The 18,180-nt window shown below is 35.4% G+C and overlaps 1 protein-coding gene across 1 annotated transcript in view; it reads right to left on the reverse strand.

The window, feature by feature from the left end:
* The window catches only part of SYCP1 (synaptonemal complex protein 1), a 159,162-nt gene extending 144,243 nt beyond the window's left edge, over positions 1 to 14,919 (reverse strand). The window contains exons 1-3 of the mRNA XM_019919177.3: positions 14,759 to 14,919; positions 13,964 to 14,031; positions 8,871 to 8,944 (exon numbers count right to left, since the gene is read on the reverse strand). Coding sequence (XP_019774736.3) covers positions 8,871 to 8,944; positions 13,964 to 14,031; positions 14,759 to 14,911 — 295 coding nt within the window. The 5' untranslated portion in view covers positions 14,912 to 14,919. The remainder of the gene's footprint in view (positions 1 to 8,870; positions 8,945 to 13,963; positions 14,032 to 14,758) is intronic.
* Between the last annotated feature and the right edge of the window lie 3,261 nt (positions 14,920 to 18,180).

Genomic DNA, 18,180 nt, shown 5'->3' on the forward strand with positions numbered 1-18,180 from the left:
AAACAAATAATAAGTATACCCAAACAGAAATCAGAATAAGTGACCAAAGATATCATAAGGCTTTCCTGGTCTAAAGAAATAGACTAGTGCATATAGATCCAAATGGTTGCACTGACAAAACTGTAAATCAAAAGGATCAAGAAAATGCCAGAGTCCTGGCAAGGGGGAAAATATATGCATAAATACATATACTATATATTTAGGTAGAAATCTAGGTATAGATAAATGGAACTGTGATTATCCCCATTTCACAGATAACAAAAGTGTGACACAGAAAAATTATGTTATTTGCTAGGATCCCAAAATAATAAGTGGTGGTACATGATTAAAACACAGGTCTGCCTAATGAAAACCAGTAGGGATAAATGCAAAGAATGTTATTTGGATCCAAAAACCTAAATGCACTTGCAAAGAATGAAGTAAAAAAAAAAAGTGAAAGATTTTAATGACTAGTGAAGTCACTAAAGCCTATAATACAATGTGACTATCAAATAAGCTGACTTTAGAGTTCATTAATGACACCTACAATTAGACAAGAAATAGTCCTTTACACAGGTCAAGTTACACATTAGATTATCTAATACAGATCTGGACTCCTAAATATAACAACAATATTCAAACAGATCAACCAAAATAACAAAAGTACAAAGAATCTTGAAACATCTAGGCTGAAGAAGACAAGGTTCAGAAAGGACAAGTAACCACCTTTAAAAATCTAAAGAGATGTGACAGGGCGAGAGAGAGTCATGGGCATATACACAGTAACAAACGCAGTAAGGTAGATAGCTAGTGGGAAGCAGCCGCATGGCACAGGGATATTGGCTCGGTGCTTTGTGACAGCCTGGAGGGGTGGGATGGGGAGGGTGGGAGGGAGGGAGACGCAACAGGGAAGACATATGGGAACATATGTTTATGTATGACTGATTCACTTTGTTAAAAGCAGAAACTAACACACCATTGTAAAGCAATTATACCCCAATAAAGATGTTAAAAAAAAAAAAATCTAAAGAGATAAAAAAGTGCTTAGACTTTTTCTGTATGCCTTAAGGAGAAGAAATACAATAAGAAGAGAGAAACTACAAAGAGATTTCAATATAAGAGATTTCAACAGGGAATTCCCTGGAGGTCCACACTTTCACTGCAGGGGGCCCAGGTTCCACCCCTGGTGGGGAACTAAGATCCCGCAAGCTGCCTGGTGTGGCCAAAAAAACAAAAAGAGAGAGAGAGAGAGATTTCAACATAAAAATAAGAGCTGTGCTTAAATGACAGCCTCGGGGTTAGTGGGTTTCCAACACTGAATATGTTCAATCACAGGAAAGAGACTACCACTTGGTAGTCACAAAGGAAATTATTAATTTCCTATAAAAGAATTAAAGCAATGGATATGTAAATAGACCAAAAAGCTTTAAAGTCCTTTTCAACACTAAGTAATTTAGATTAAGGGATAAGGCTACAGGAAAAAAAAAAATGTATGCAGTACTTCGAATGGCAGGCTAAAGAATTCCAATGTACTTAATGTGAGCAATAGACAGCCATTTAAAGGTTTGTTTTTTTTTTAAGGTACATCTAAGAACAAATTTATTCTTTACTTATTCATTCATGAATTTATTTATTGCCTGCTATCTTCACAGACACTGTGCAAAGTGTTGAATATACTGAGTCAAATAAGACATGATCCCTTGCCTGCAAGCTTACAGTGAGATGTAGTAGGTACTCAATATTTGTTGAAGGAATTCATAAATACATGGTAAAGGTATACTAAGGGTACTAAGTAAAAGAAGAGGAGCATCTAAGTCAGAGTGAAAAACTAGGGAATATTTCCCAAGGGTGGTAATAATTACTCTGAGTTTTGAAGGACAAATATGAATTAACAAGATGAAAAAGGAAGGAGGATCAGCCAATAAACATATGCAAAAACTCAGAAGTATAATCTGTTTAGGGGTTAACAAGTAGTTTTCCATGAGCTTGTGTATGTGGGACATGTGAAAAGATTTGGCAAGGTGAAGGGAAGTGGCAAACACCATGCTATCCTGAAAATTATGGAAAGCCACTGAAAAAATTAGACAGTGACATTATTTGATCTGTATTTTGAAAAAGCATCCAGGACTCTGTCTTATGGTAATGACTAAATAATTCAGACCAACCTTCCTCCTAAAGATAAAAATCTGGAGGAATTTTTTGAATTATTGAAAGAATCAAAGATCTAAAAAGATAATGATGAATCATCAGGCCAAGAACAGGTTGAGGATTATAACTCAGAAAACCTAAACCAACTTCCAGTGTCAGTCAAGATGGAATAAGCCCACTATAGCCTTTGTCTCCCATTGATTACAACTAAAAACTCTGGATGAAATCCATAAAGCAACTACTTGAGGAATCTGAAAAGTAAGCAAAAGCAGGTAGATTGGGAAGAAAAGTAAAATCTTGAAGAAATGACTCATGTGAAGGCAAGTTTCCTGTTTGTTTAGTTTTTTTCCTACCTTCTCTCCTAGCATTACTAAAGTGTAAGGGCCCAGCAGAACTATAAAAGCAAAAGGAAATCCCTTTTTTTTTTCTCTTCCAGCCCTGCCCCAAAGGTGGCTCCAGTAGTGGAGCTACAGCAGCCATGGCAGCAAGGACATATGAAACCCCAGGAGAAACTCCATGTCTCTCACCAAAGGACAGGAGGACGGGACCCCTGTAAGGCTGAGGGTGAAGGGGCAATGCTAGAGAGAGCTCGAGAAGGTGATTCCCTAATTATTTGTATGACTTGGCACAAGTCCCATAGGGAAAAGGGAGGATGTGCATGTACAAGATAGACCCAAGGCAAATATAGCAAGTCCCTCTGAAATCACTATCCAAGTCCCAGAACTAATCTAATCTTGAGTGGAGCATACATGAAACAGACGCAGAGTAACATGGCAAAAGCTTTGAAAACTGAACTGATAATGGAACCCCAGCACACAAAAGGTAAGATAGAACTTGTGATCTAAACTTGAGTTGCGTATCTGCTAAAATACAAACAAACAAACAAACATTTTCCAAGGGATTTTTAACAGGACCCAGAATCTCACAACATGTCCAGGATATAATCTAAAACTTCTCAGCATTCAGAGAACTAGGAAAATGTCACATCATTCTAAGTCTCAAGCAAGCAATCAAAAATAATGAAGTACACAATGAGATAAACAATAAGAACTAGAATCTACAAAACAACAAACCACAGAAACAGATCCCAAGGGATTCCAGATATTGGCATTGCTGGACAAAAAATTTAATAAAACTAAGCTTACTATGCTCATGGAGACAAAAAAAAAGCGAGCTTAAAAATTTCTGCAAGGAATTTGAAACTCTAAAAAGTAACATTACAGATATTTTTTAAAGAACAGAACCAGAGAATACAAGAGCAGAAATTAAGGCCTAACAGATGAATTTAAAAACAGTTTAGAAACAGCTAAATAGAGAATTGGTGAACTGGAACAAAGCAGAAGAAATTATCCTGAAGGGAGCGCAATAAGAAAAGAAGATGAAAGATACAAAAAAGGTAAGAAATATGGAAGGAACAGCACAGTGACCTCACTGTTATGACTTGAAAAGATTCAACAGGCTCTCATCTAAGGGATTTTGCATTTGCTGTTTCCTCTGCCCGAAATATTCATTCCCAAAATAGCTACATGATACATTCCCTCATTTATTCAGGTCTCTAATCAGATACCACTTAATCAGAAAAAAACTTCCCCAAATACCCTATCCCAAAATATTCTCTTTTGAAGCAGTTGTCATCACCCAACATGTATTTTATTTATTCATTTATGATATGTGTCCCTTTACAAGAGTGCATACTCCATAATAGCAGAAATTTTGTCTGTTTACCACTGTTTTCCCTTAGCATCTAGAACATTTCATGGCACATAGTAGGCACTTTTTAAAATGTTGAATGAATAAATAAAAGACAGAGAAAATCACAAGAGTAAAAATAAAGGCTTACGGCAAAAATACAGATGGAGTTTACAGTAAATATAAGGCAAGTATTAAGAATTTTTAGGGCAAGAATATATAATGGAGAAAAGACAGTCTGTTCAATAAGTGGTGTTTGGAAAACTGGACAGCAACATGTAAATGAATGAAATTAGAACATTCCCTAATACACAAAAATAAACTCAAAATGGATTATAGACCTAAATGTAAGGCCACAGACTACAAAACTCTTAGAGGAAAACATAGGCAGAACACTGACATAAATCACAGCAAGATCTTTTTTGATCCACCTCCTAGAGTAATGAAAATAAAAACAAAAATAAACAAATGGGACCTAATTAAACTTAAAAGCTTTTGCATAGCAAAGGAAACCATAAACAAAACAAAAAGACAACCCTCAGAATGGGAGAAAATATTTACGAATGAAGCAACCAACAAGAAATTAATCTCCAAAATATACAAACAGCTCATGCAACTCAATATCAAAAAAGCAAACAACCCTTGGGCTTCCCTGGTGGCGCAGTGGTTGAGAGTCCGCCTGCCGATGCAGGGGACATGGGTTCGTGCCCCGGTCCGGGAAGATCCCACATGCCGCGGAGCGGCTGGGCCCGTGAGCCATGGCCGATGAGCCTGTGCATCCGGAGCCTGTGCTCCACAACGGGAGAGGCCACAACACTGAGAGGCCCGCGTACAGCAAAAATAAAAAAAAAAAGCAAACAACCCAGTCAAAAAATGGGTGGAAGACCTAAGAAGCCTTTTCTCCAAAGAAGACATACACATGGCTAAAAAGCACGTGAAAAGAAGCGCAACATCACTAATTAAGAGAAATGCAAATCAAAACTACCATGAGGTACATTCATTCAACAAGTGATATGCTCAGGGCCAGGGATCCAGCAGTGAATAAACAGACAACAATTTTAATCTCATAGAGCTTACATTCCATTGCGGGAGGAGGTAAGATAATAAACATCTCAAAAAAGTAAAATCTAGAGTTTGTCAGATAGTGATTGACTGCCCAGGAGTGAAACAATTCAGGGAAAAAGGACTTGAAGTGTCAGTAGAGGTTGGGGTCATCAATGTACAATACAGTGGCTAGGCTAGAACCTAGGGGAAGATGGTATTTGAATAAAGACCTGAAGGAGGTGAGGGAGCAGCACATGATGATGTTGGGGAGGGGTGGGAGCATTCCAGTCACAGGGACCAGCAGGGACAAAGAACTTGAAGTGGGAGTAGGTCTGGAGAGTCTGAGGTGGCCAGAGCAGAGTCAATGAGGAGGAGAGAAGCAAGAGATGAGGATGGAAGAGTAGGCAGGGGCAGACATGAAAGGCCTTGTGGACCACTGTCAGGACTTTGACTTTTCCATTGAGTGTGATGGGAAACTGCTGGAGAATTAGGAGCACAGCAACAGTACAATCAGACTTAGGCTTAACAGTATTATCTAGACCACCAATGCCCCAAAGGTGAGCAACAGACCTTTGGAAATGTGGCTGATGAGACTGATTTTTCATTTTATTTCATTTTAATTAAATTTAAAACTCATTTCTTGATTCAGTGATTGGAAAACTTATAAGTGTGTTTGGAACAACTTGGGTATGTGAATCTATTTTTTTCAACTGTACATTTATGAGTTTTAAATATAGATCAGGTATTTCCAATAAAAATTTTACCATCTGAGGGCTTCCCTGGTGGTGCAGTGGTTGAGAATCTGCCTGCCAATGCAGGGGACATGGGTTCAAGCCCTGGTCTGGGAAGATCCCACATGCCACAGAGCAACTAGGCCCGTGAGCCACAACTACTGAGCCTGCGCGTCTGGAGCCCGTGCTCTGCAACAAGAGAGGCCGCGATAGTGAGAGGCCCGCGCACCGTGATGAAGAGTGGCCCCCACTTGCCGCAACTAGAGAAAGCCCTCGCACAGAAATGAAGACCCAACACAGTCAAAAATAAATTAATTAATTAATTAATTATAGTATCTTTAAAAAAAAACAAAAATTTTACCATCTGAAAGAAAAAAAAACAACCTACCATGAGGTATCACTTCACACTGGTCAGAATGGCCATCAACAAAAAATGTACAAACAGTAAATGCTGGAGAGAGTGTGCAGAAAAAGGAACCCTCCTACATTGTTGGTGGGAATGTAAATTGGTACAGCCACTATGGAAAACAGTATAGAGGTTCTTTACAAAACTAAAAACAGAGCTACCATATGATCCACCACTCCTGGGCATATATCCAGAGAAAACCATAATTCAAAAAGATACATGCACCCCAATGTTCACTGCAGCACTATTTACAATAGCCAGGACATGGAAGTAACCTAAATGTCTATCCGCAGAAGAATGGATAAAGAAAATGTGGTACATATATACAACAGAATATTACTCAGCCAGAAAAAAGAATGAACTAATGCCATTTGCAGCAACATGGATGGACCTAGAGATTATCATACTGAGTGAAGTAAGTCAAACAGAGAAAGACAAATATCGTATGATATTGCTTATATGTGGAATCTAAAAAAAGGTACAAATCAACTTATCTACAAAACAGAAATAGAGTTACAGATGTAGAAAACAAACTTATGGTTACCAGGAGGTAAGGTGGGAGGAAGGGATAAAATGGGACATTGGAACTGACATATACAGACTACTATATATAAAATAGATAACTAATAAGGACCTGCTACATAGCACAGGGAACTGTATTCAATATTCTGTAATGGCCTATATGGGAAAAGAATCTAAAAAAGAGTGGATATATGTATATGTATGTGTAACTGATTCACTTTGCTGTATACCTGAAACTAACACAACATTGTAAATCAAATATACTCCAATAAAAATTTAAAAAATAATAATAATCATAATAATAATAAAATAAATAAAAGATGTTTTAGGAAAAAAAAGAATCTACATGTCACATCAAGATATACTCTTTAGGGGAATTCTGTGGTGGTCCAGTGGTTAGGACTCTGTGCTTTCACTGCCAAGGGCACAGGTTCAATCCCTGGCTGGAGAACTAAGATCCTGCAAGCCATGTGGCATCGCCATAAATAAATAAATAAATAAATAAATAAATAAACAAACAAACGAACAAATATGAGGAAAAAAGATATACTCTTTAGTTCACTTAAGAGATCACCTAAAAATGTTTAAAAGGTTCTTCAAACCTCTCCCACCATCTGATATCTGACTTAGCTTAAAACTAAATGGAAGAAAGAACTAACAGCCTTGCCTCTCTAGCCCAGGTTACTTTCTACAGTGCAGTCCATATACTATCTCTCTACCCCATCCATATACTTTTCACCACTTTTTATATTTAGACAGAAAAGTTAATCTTGCAAGTTGAATAAACAGGGTATCATGGAAGAGCTGATAGTGGTGCGGTACATTCTGGAAGGTATATGTAGTTGCAAAAGCAAAGTACTTTAGGCAGAGACCAAGAATAAAATAACTAGCAATACTGCATACTAGAAATAATAATAACAGCTAACATTTATTGAGCACTTTGCACTGTTTAAGCATTTTATATTTATTAACTACCTTAATTCTCAAAACAACACTGAGGTACTTTACTAACTAATAAACAGAGGGTCAGAGATTACATAAATTATTCAAATTATTCAAGGTCAAGCAGATAACAACTGAAAGTTTGAATTTGAGCACAGGGCTATCTATCTCTTCAATCCAAGCTCTTAAGCTGTGTGGTATCAATTAAAATTTGAAAAATAGAGGCTATCCTGAAAAAGCAGGTAGACAGTATTTCCCAACAGATTCTTGGCAGAAACAAACAAACAACAAAGTAGACCTAATGGCAGATTAATGACAAAGACAAAAACAATTATTTTTGAAAATCAGATTATGTTTTTCATCAAAATGAAAAAAATTCCTACTTTACAATTAACATCAAAATATGCATAAAATAAAAACATGCACTTTCACATACATACTACAACCTTAATAGAATGTTTTAAAATAATGTTTCTTTAGAAGAAATTTGAGAATTCTATTTATAAATAAATACTACACTGCTATTCTTAAGCACTGTGCTTTCAGCATAGCCCTCCATCAGTATTTTCTATTATGAACATGGCTATATATCATTCTTGATTCAATTTCCTGGTTGTTCCAAACAGAAGAGAAGGTTAGTCTCAAGACCACACTTTAATTGAAATGCGAATTAACCATAAATGCCAAGTAAATATATATCTTTTAAAATATATTATCTTTCAAAAAGCTTGAAGAACTTTTCAAAGCTCAAAGAACTGAGAATCTAGTTACTACTTATATAAAGAAATGGTATGAGACACATATAACTTGTTCAAATAAAAAATGGCTCCTGGGACTTCCCTGGTGGTCCAGTGGTTAAGAATCCACCTTCCAATGCAGGGGACATGGGTTCGATCCCTGGTCAGGAAACTAGGATCCCACATGCCACAGGGCAACTAAGGCCGTGCCACAACTACTGAGCCTGCATGCTCTAGAGCCCACGCACCACAACTAGAGGGCCCACATGCCGCAACTACTGAGGCTGCACACTCTGGAGCCTATGTGCCGCAACTAGACAGCCCATGCACCACAACTACCTAGCCCGCGTGCTCTGGAGCCCGTGCGCCACAAGTAGAGAGAAGCCCACGTGCTGCAACAAAAAGACCCCACGTGCTGCAACAAAAATACCCCACATGCTGCAATGAAAAGACCCCACATGCAACAACCAAAAGACCTTGCATGCTGCAGTGAAGATCCCATGTGCCACAACTAAGACACAACGCAGCCAAATAAATAAATAAATAAATATTTTTTAAAAATTTTTAATTGGTTCCAAAAACTGAAAAGACAATTTGTTTCCCTCTCCACCCCCACCATTAAAGTAATAACAATAAATTGATAAAATCATATAAAATGAGAAAGATATTTACATTTCTTTGTCTTTTCAGCAGATCTGGCACAAGTTTCTTTGAGTAGATTACATAAATGCCTTGTAGCATTATTCCTGAAACAGAGGAAAGAGTTTGCATAAGTGTAATGTATCTCAAAGCAAAATCATATATAAAAGTTATGAAACATTACTGTTACAATTTTAAAGAAATTCTTAAAACATCATAATATTTAATATATATCACATATCGTTCATAAATGACTATAAAGGAAAAATTGGTTGACTGTACTATTAGCAAAGATGATTTAATAACTGCCTCCTTTTAAAGTGAAAAGCTCCTTAAAAGTTTCTACCCAAGTAGCTTTCAATAACCTTTTAGTAAACAGTTCCAGATTCACCTAAGAAATAAAATGAGAAGAGAGGATTGGTATTTTCATTACTAATTACCCCAGAAATATTCTAGCTATCTTACCTTCAAAACATAAAATAAGTAATTTTCTGAAGAGTCATTAATTATGTGAATAAGACCTCTGATCATCTCACAGATGCAGAAAAAGCTTTTGACAAAATTCAAAATCCATCTATGATAAAAATTTTCAACAGAGTGGGTACAGAGGGAACCTACATCAACATAATAAAAGCCATATATAACAAGTCCACAGCTAACATCATACTCAACCCTGAAAAGCTGAAAGTTTGTCCTGTAAGATCAGGAACAAGACAAGGATGCCCATTCTTGCCACTGATATTCAACATAGTATTGGAAGTCCTAGCCACAGCAATAGACAAGAAAATAAAAGGCACTTGAATCAGAAAGAACAAAGTAAAACTGTCACGATTTGCAGATGACATGCTATTATATATAGAAAACCCTAAAGCCTCCACCGAAAAACTGTTAGAACTAATAAACAAATTCAGTAAAGTTACAGGATACAAAACCAACATACAAAAATCAGTTGTATTTCTGTACACTAATAATGAACTATCAGAAGAGAAATTAAGAATATAATTCCATTTACAATTGCATCAAAAAGAATAACACACTTAGGAATACATTTAACCAAGGAGGTAAAAGACCTGCACACTGAAAACTATAACACACTGATGAAAGAAATTGAAGAAGACACAAATAAATGGAAAAATCTTCTGTGTCCATGAATTAGAAGAATTAATATTGTTAAAATGTCCACACTACCTAAATGGAGTCTGGTACCAATTCCAAAATTGGAAGGGGGTTCCTCACACCAACAAGCAATTCTGGGCACCACAGCTGAGTGTCCTACAATTCAATTCTGACACCATCTACCTGGAGATAGCATCAGACTTCATAAGTTAAGGGTTCAGTCCTATAAGACTGCTACCCTCCCCTTATCCCACCAACTTCAGATGCTTGTTGCAAGCCCAGGTTGTTACCTGTGGTTCTGTCCCACTGGCTATAAATCAGAGGTTCCCATGACCTCCTCCTTGGCTTCTATTAATTTGCTAGAATGACTCAGAGAACAGAGAAACAATTTACTTACTAGAGTACTGGTTTATCATAAAAGGATATAACTCAGGAACAGCCAAGTGGGAAAGATGCACAGGGCAAGGTATGAGGAAAGGGTGAGAATCTTTCATGCTCTCTCCGAGCTCATCATTCTCCCCAAATCTCCACATGTTCACCAACCAGGAACCTCTCGAACCCTGACCTCTCAGGTTTTTACAGAGGCTTCATTAGATAGTCATGACTGATTAAATCTTTAGCCATTGGCAACTGATTCACACTCCAGGTCCTTGCCTGTCCCCAGAGGTTGGAAGTTCCAATCCTCTAACCACGTGGTTGGCTCTCCAGGCAACCGGCCCCTATCTTTAGGTGGGGTCCAAAAGTCACCTCATTAGCATAACAAGACACCTTTTCACTCTCAACATTTAGGAAATTCCAAGGGTTTGAAGAGTTGTGAGTCAGGAAAGATGGATGAAAACTAAATATATACGTGAAATATATTTTGGTCATCTGAATGACCAAATATATATATATATTTTCTTATAAATCACAATACCACACTACTGAAAGCAATCTACAAATTCAATGCAATCCCACTCAAATTTCCAATGGCATTTTTCACAGAAACAGAACAAACAATACTAAAATTTGTATGGCATCACCAAAAACCCCAATTAGCCAAAGTAATCTTGAGAAAGGAGACCAAAGCTGGAGGCATCACACTTCCTGATTTGAAACTACATTATAAAGCTATAGTAATCAAAATGGTATGGTACTGGCATAAAACCAGACACATAAATCAATAGAACAGAATAGACAGCCCAGAAATAAACCCACAGATATACAGTCAATTAATTCATGACGAAGAAACCAAAAACATACAGAATGAGGAAAGGACAGTCTCTTCAATACATGGTGTTGGGGAAACTAGACAGCCACATGCAAAAGAACAAAACTGGACCACTACCTTACACCATACACAAAAATAAAGTCAAAAGGGATCAAAGACTTGAACCTAAGATCTGAAATCATAAAACTCCTAGAAGAAAACATAGGCAGTAAGCTCCTTGACATAGGTGATGATTTTCTGGATTTAACACCAAAAGCAAAGGTAACAAAAGGAAAAATAAACAAGTGGGCTACATCAAATTTAAAAGCTTCTGCACAGCAAAGGAAACCATAAACAAAATTAAAAGGCAACCTACTAAATGAGAGAAAATATTTGCAAATCATATATCTGATAAGAGGTTAATATCCAAAGTATATAAAGAAGTCATGCAACTCAATAGCAAAAAACAATCTGATTTTAATCTGGGAAGAGGATCTGGACAGAGATTTTTCCAGAGAAGACATACAGATGGTCAACAGGTACATGAAAAGGTGCCCAACATCACTAACCCCCAGGGAAATGCAAATCAAAATCACAATGAGATACTACCTCACACCTATTAGAATGACTATTATTAAAAAGATGAGATAACAAGTGTTGGTGAGGATGTGGAGAAAAGCGAACCCTTGTGCACTACTGGTGGGAATATAAATTGGTTCAGCCACTATGAAAAACAGTTTGGTGGCTCCTCAAAAAATTAAAAATAAAACCATATGATCTAGCAATTCTACTTCTTGGGATTTATCCAAAGGAAACAAGAATACTAACTTGAAAAGGCATATGCATCCCCATGTTCAATGCAGCATTATTTACAACAGTCAAGACATGGAAACAACCTAACTATCAATGGATAAATAAAGTGTGGAATATATATACACCCATAAAAATGAAGGAAATCCTGTCATTTACAACATTATGAATGGAACTTGAGAGCATTATGCTATATGAAATAACTCAGACAAAGAAAGACAAATACCGTATGGTCTCATTTATATGTGAAATCTTAAAAAAAAATTAAAAACTTATAGATACAGACAACAGATTGATGGTTGCCAGAGACAGAGGTGGGAGGTGGGCAAAATGAGTGAAGGGAGTTAAAAGGTACAAACTTCCAGTCATAAAATAAATCCCGGGGATGTAATATACCGCATGATGAATACAGTTAGTAATATTGTATATTTGAAAGTTGCTAAGAGAGTAGATCTTGAGGGTTCTTGTCAAAACAAAAAATCTGCAATTATATGTGGTAATGGATATTAACTAGACTTATTGTGGTGATAATTTTGCAATATATACATATATCAATCATTACATTATACACTTAAAAATAATATAATGTTATATGTCAATTATATCTCAACCAAACAAAATTTTAAAGGTCAATATAATGCAGTCATATCTTCCAAATCTCATTAAATGGTATTGAAAGTTAAAAAAAAAAGACCTCTGGGTGTCTCGAAGTTGCTAACATATACACCAGTTTAAATTTTCCAATGTATAATTTTTCTGCAGAAATGAATTGTTACAGATTAACATTTTATAATAATTTTTAAGTCTAAATATTAGTTTAATGAAGAGCAAAAGCTGTAATATTACATAAACTACATCCTTTAACATTTTCAATAATCTAATAAATGAAAAGGTTAAGAAGTCACTGAAATCAAAGGTGGCTTTGTTTTGTTTTCAAAGCCTGTGACTATTCTCTACCACAAATCAGTAGTTCTCAAAGTATGATCCTTGCACCAGCAGCATCCACATCACTTGTTAGAAGTACAAATTCTTAAGTCTACTCCACTGAATCAGAAACTCTGGCAGGGGAGGAGAGGCCAACAACATGTGTTTTAAGAAGCTCTGCGGGTAATTCTGAAGCTTGCTAAAGTTTAAGAACAACTGTTCTAGACAGAGGAACTTTTTATTGTTACTGATTTTGTAAAATCAAAACAAGTAACTACAAACCTAATTCTTGGACTTCCCTGGTGGCACAGTGGTTAAGAATCTGCTTGCCAATGCAGGTAACACGGGTTGGCGCCCTGGTCCGGGAAGATCCCACATGCTGTGGAGCAACTAAGCCTGTGTGCCACAACTACTGAGCCTGCGCTCTAGAACCCGCAAGCCACAACTACCGAAGCCCATGCGCCTAGAGCCCATGCTCTGCAACAAGAGAAGTCACCGCAATGAGAAGCCCGCACACCGCAACAAAGAGTAGCCCCCCGCTCACCACAACTAGAGAAAGCCCGCGCGCAGCAATGAAGACCCAACACAGCCAAAATTAAATAAATAAAATAAATTAATTAATTTTAAAAAAAAGGATGATACTAAAGTTTTAAGCCAAAGTTAATGGAAGAATGATTGGGCCACTGGCAAAAACAGGAATTTGACAGTGAGAATTAGCTTGGAACTAAGTTGAGCCCTCTTCTGCAAGGGTTTCACCTAAAACAATAGTCAAACAAAAAGGTATACAATATACATAGGCAGTTGTAGATATAAGATTATCAGGTACCTTTATCAACACTAAGTAATGGCTTCCCTGCCTGTCATTTTAAAAAGTGAGAAGTTACTAGTCAGTGACCACAGTTTGCCAAATGCAAGAATGTAAAATAGGTATGTCTTCCTTTTCTCCACAGCACCCAGATAGAATTCTATATATCAATTAATATTATACAACAGAAAGAGCACATCCAATTTTTGGAAATTATTTTAATAATTAGTTTGGAATAAAAAATAAATTTGTAAAGAACAAATTCATTAAATTATTACTTACTCTTTTATTAAATCTTTATTTTCTTGAATTCCTTCTTCTAATTTCAAACTTACTTTTTCATTTTCAAACTAATTTATAAGACAAAAGAACAGTTCATCACATTTTACTTAGCAAAATAAACATGAGTATATTCATTAAGCAGCATTTCTTTGCTAACATGCTATGATGGTCAATAAGAATTATTTTCTTTGAACACAAAGAAGAACTTTTTTTGTCACACTTATGGATATCCTATAAGAATATGGGTCTCACTTTCATCAGTCTAAAATTAGGTTTGCTGAATTATCTCCAAAATGTATCCAACAATATTTTAATGTGATATTATCTTCCCTAAACATTTTGAAATGATGTTTTATCTTTCTCCTAACCCAATGTTGCATTTTCTCAAAATTTTTCTTTCACTATGCCATAAAATTGAAGAGAAACAGTTTCAAATTTAAAGTTTTATCTACAATGTCATTTTCTAATATAATAAAAAAAGACATATCAAACAAAACATCATCAGTAACAGGAACCAATAAAAATTAAAATTCTATAATTAGAATCATTAAATCAATCTTTATCTAAAGTAAATTACTATTTCCCTAGTCATTTGCATTAAGTTTCATGCAGCCTGTCTTCTGCTCATCCTAAAGTTGAAATGCAACTAATATTAATGAAACTTCAAAAAACACCATTCTTAAAATCCACATCACAGAAACAAGATAAACCCAACTTACTCTGAAATAATACTCTAGTTTTAATAGTATTATAAGATTTACTATACTATATTTTCAATTACAAATTTCATTATACCTGTAGTTCTTGAATGGCTTTCCGCTGTGCTTCAATTATTTTTCTATTTTCTTGCAACTTGTTTTCTTTCTGCTTCAGTTCAGATTCTACACTCACTTTCCACTTCTTGATCTTGTCAGTCTCCTTATACAGTTTTGAATATAGTCTGCTCATTGGTTCTGAATTCTATTATAAAATAGGTTTTCAATGACTGTTAATAGTTCAAAATTTTAGTATAACCAAACTACAGCTGCCTATTGAAAATATCCATGAGTATCTTAATAGTTGAGACCAAATCTCTCCTCAATTTATGCCCTAATACCATGCTGAAAGCTATATTAACTTTTTTCTAACTACTAAGGCAATATTAGCTACTTTACTAAGGTTACTGGTCACCTGACTAAGTTATTCCTTGATGAACAAAATCAAATAACTTCAAAATGTGCCTAAGCCAGAAGTTAGAAATCTTTAAGTCAATGAGAGAATCTGGCTGCTTAAAAGCTAAAATAAATCACTCTACATGAAATGTGTCAATTTTAGCAATGGTCTTGAAATATTTTGGTTATACAAACAGCTTAAGGATTAGCCAAAGGATATGAAGTTTAAGGTACAATGACAAGAAAAATAATAGTGAACACAAGATCTTTCATTTAGCCTGAGGTTTTATTTGGATTTTATTTGGATTTCCTGCATCATCCCTTTCCACATTATAAGGTAAATGTCAAAGGTTTGCTTTTATTTTTTTAATCATGCTACTTTCTCCTTGCTGATAGCTCTGTTATCAAAATATATGAATAAATTCCGTATTTCTAAATTTGTGATACCATAATCCCAGCAACAACCAGATAGCGCTTTACCAGGCCATGGAATTTCTCTTTGCTTTAAAGACATCTATGTGCCATAAGAAAGAATGATTTTTATAACTAAAATCAAAAGTACAGTATATCCTACAAATTCCTTAGACAGTAAACCAGCCAAACAATCATACCTATTAATTCAAGAATTGTTTGTAAAATACTGGCTTAATTCTCAACCTTTTCACACATTGCATTCATCTCCCCTTTCCTATTCTTGATTTTTATGGTTTAAAGTTAAATGGCCCCGTAAGAATTCATGCTTTTATAACTCAGGAAAATACAGAGGCCTAGTGTTTCAGCAAATTCAAAAGAAAAGCAAAGTGGCAAAAAGGTTTTAAAGAATATAACTTAAAACCTTAACTAAATATTAATCCTTTTGAAGCTTCAAAAGAAAGATAAATACAAGTAATAATAAATGATACTCCAATTACAAGAAATTTAATATAGACAGGAAATCTTCTGACCTCAAAATCAGAGTCTTTTAGTCCCTCCTGGTAATGACAACTGTCAGAATTATCAACCTAAAAAATGAATAAATTTTTCCTATGAGAAAATACTCCTGATGATAGTTTCCAAATAGCAGCAATTAAATACTGAAGACTAGTAATCCAACAACTAAAGACTTTTTTTTCTTTTTCAAGCAAGCCATTCAATATCTAAACAGGTTATATCTATATACACTATACTTAACTGACCTGTTCAAGCATGGGCAAAAAGTCAACTTTTTGTAAAGCAGGATCTGCAAGATAAAAGACAACTGGAATTAAATATGCCAACATCCTGTTTTATATATTAAGTATTATATCTAGCTTTAATGTCAACGCTATCAATATAATACTCTTATTTGATATCTAGCAATGTGTATTTTAAAAATGCTTCTATGTAAGGTGATACATTGCTTTTCTAGTCTCCTACCTGAATCAATGTTTTTCCCATTTTTGGAGAAATTAGTCATTGCAAATGGAAAACCAAAATCATCTTCAACACATTTGTTGAAACCCTAGAAACACAAAGAAGTTCTTAAACACACTGTCTCATACCACTCTAATAACTAGCAGTGTAATATGTAATTACATATACAGTATACATCTGCTTAAAAAAGTGACTATAATTGTAAATCCTTTAATGTATACATAGTGTTAAATATATCAAACGATTTTGCCCTGTAAACAAAGCAAAATTTTTTAATTTTCACTTATAAGAGAAAGCTAAACTAAAATTACATGATACATGCTTTGTTAAGTACTCAGTAATAATTTTAGTGATTTTAATTAGTAGCTTAGAATATTGGCTTTCTTCAATTTCATTATGATCTTTCCCCTGGTAGAATTGAGAATTTTCTTCACTGAATAGCATTTTAATATTATACTCTTTGGCTATAGAGACATAAGAATTTTTCTACAACATAGAAAATTAAAATATTCATTGCTTCATCCTATTTCCAACATAAAGTTCCACATAAGAAATTTATTTTTTTAAACAGAAAGACAGATCAATGGAACAGGATAGAAAGCCCAGAGACAAACCCACGCACATATGGACACCTTATCTTTGATAAAGGTGGCAGGAATGTACAGTGGAGAAAGGACAGCCTCTTCAATAAGTAGTGCTGGGAAAACTGGACAGATACATGTAAAAGTATGAGATTAGATCACTCCCTAACACCATACACAAAAATAAGCTCAAAATGGATTAAAGACCTAAATGTAAGGCCAGAAACTATCAAACTCTTAGAGGAAAACATAGGCAGAACACTCTATGACATAAATCACAGCAAGATCCTTTCTGACCCACCTCCTAGAGTAATGGAAATAAAAACAAAAATAAACAAATGGGACCTAATGAAACTTCAAAGCTTTTGCACAGCAAAGGAAACCATAAACAAGACCAAAAGACAACCCTCAGAATGGGAGAAAATATTTGCAAATGAAGCAACTGACAAAGGATTAATCTCCAAAATTTACAAGCAGCTCATGCAGCTCAATAACAAGAAAACAAACAACCCAATCCAAAAATGGGCAGAAGACCTAAATAGACATTTCTCCAAAGAAGATATACAGACTGCCAACAAACACATGAAAGAATGCTCAACATCATTCATCATTAGAGAAATGCAAATCAAAACTACCATGAGATATCATCTCACCCCAGTCAGAATGGCCATCATCAAAAAATCTAGAAACAATAAATGCTGGAGAGGGTGTGGAAAAAAGGGAACCCTCTTGCACTGCTGGTGGGAATGTGAATAGGTTCAGCCACTATGGAGAACAGTATGGAGGTTCCTTAAAAAACTACAAATAGAACTACCATACGAGCCAGCAATCCCACTACTGGGCATATACCCTGAGAAAACCAAAATTCAAAAAGAGTCATGTACCAAAATGTTCATTGCAGCTCTATTTACAATAGCCCGGAGATGGAAACAACCTAAGTGCCCATCATCGGATGAATGGATAAAGAAGACGTGGCACATATATACAATGGAATATTACTCAGCCATAAAAAGAAACGAAATTGAGCTATTTGTAATAAGGTGGATAGACCTAGAGTCTGTCATACAGAGTGAAGTAAGTCAGAAAGAAAAAG

Source organism: Tursiops truncatus, chromosome 1 (assembly GCF_011762595.2).
Source record: "Tursiops truncatus isolate mTurTru1 chromosome 1, mTurTru1.mat.Y, whole genome shotgun sequence".
Lineage (NCBI taxonomy): Eukaryota > Metazoa > Chordata > Mammalia > Artiodactyla > Delphinidae > Tursiops > Tursiops truncatus.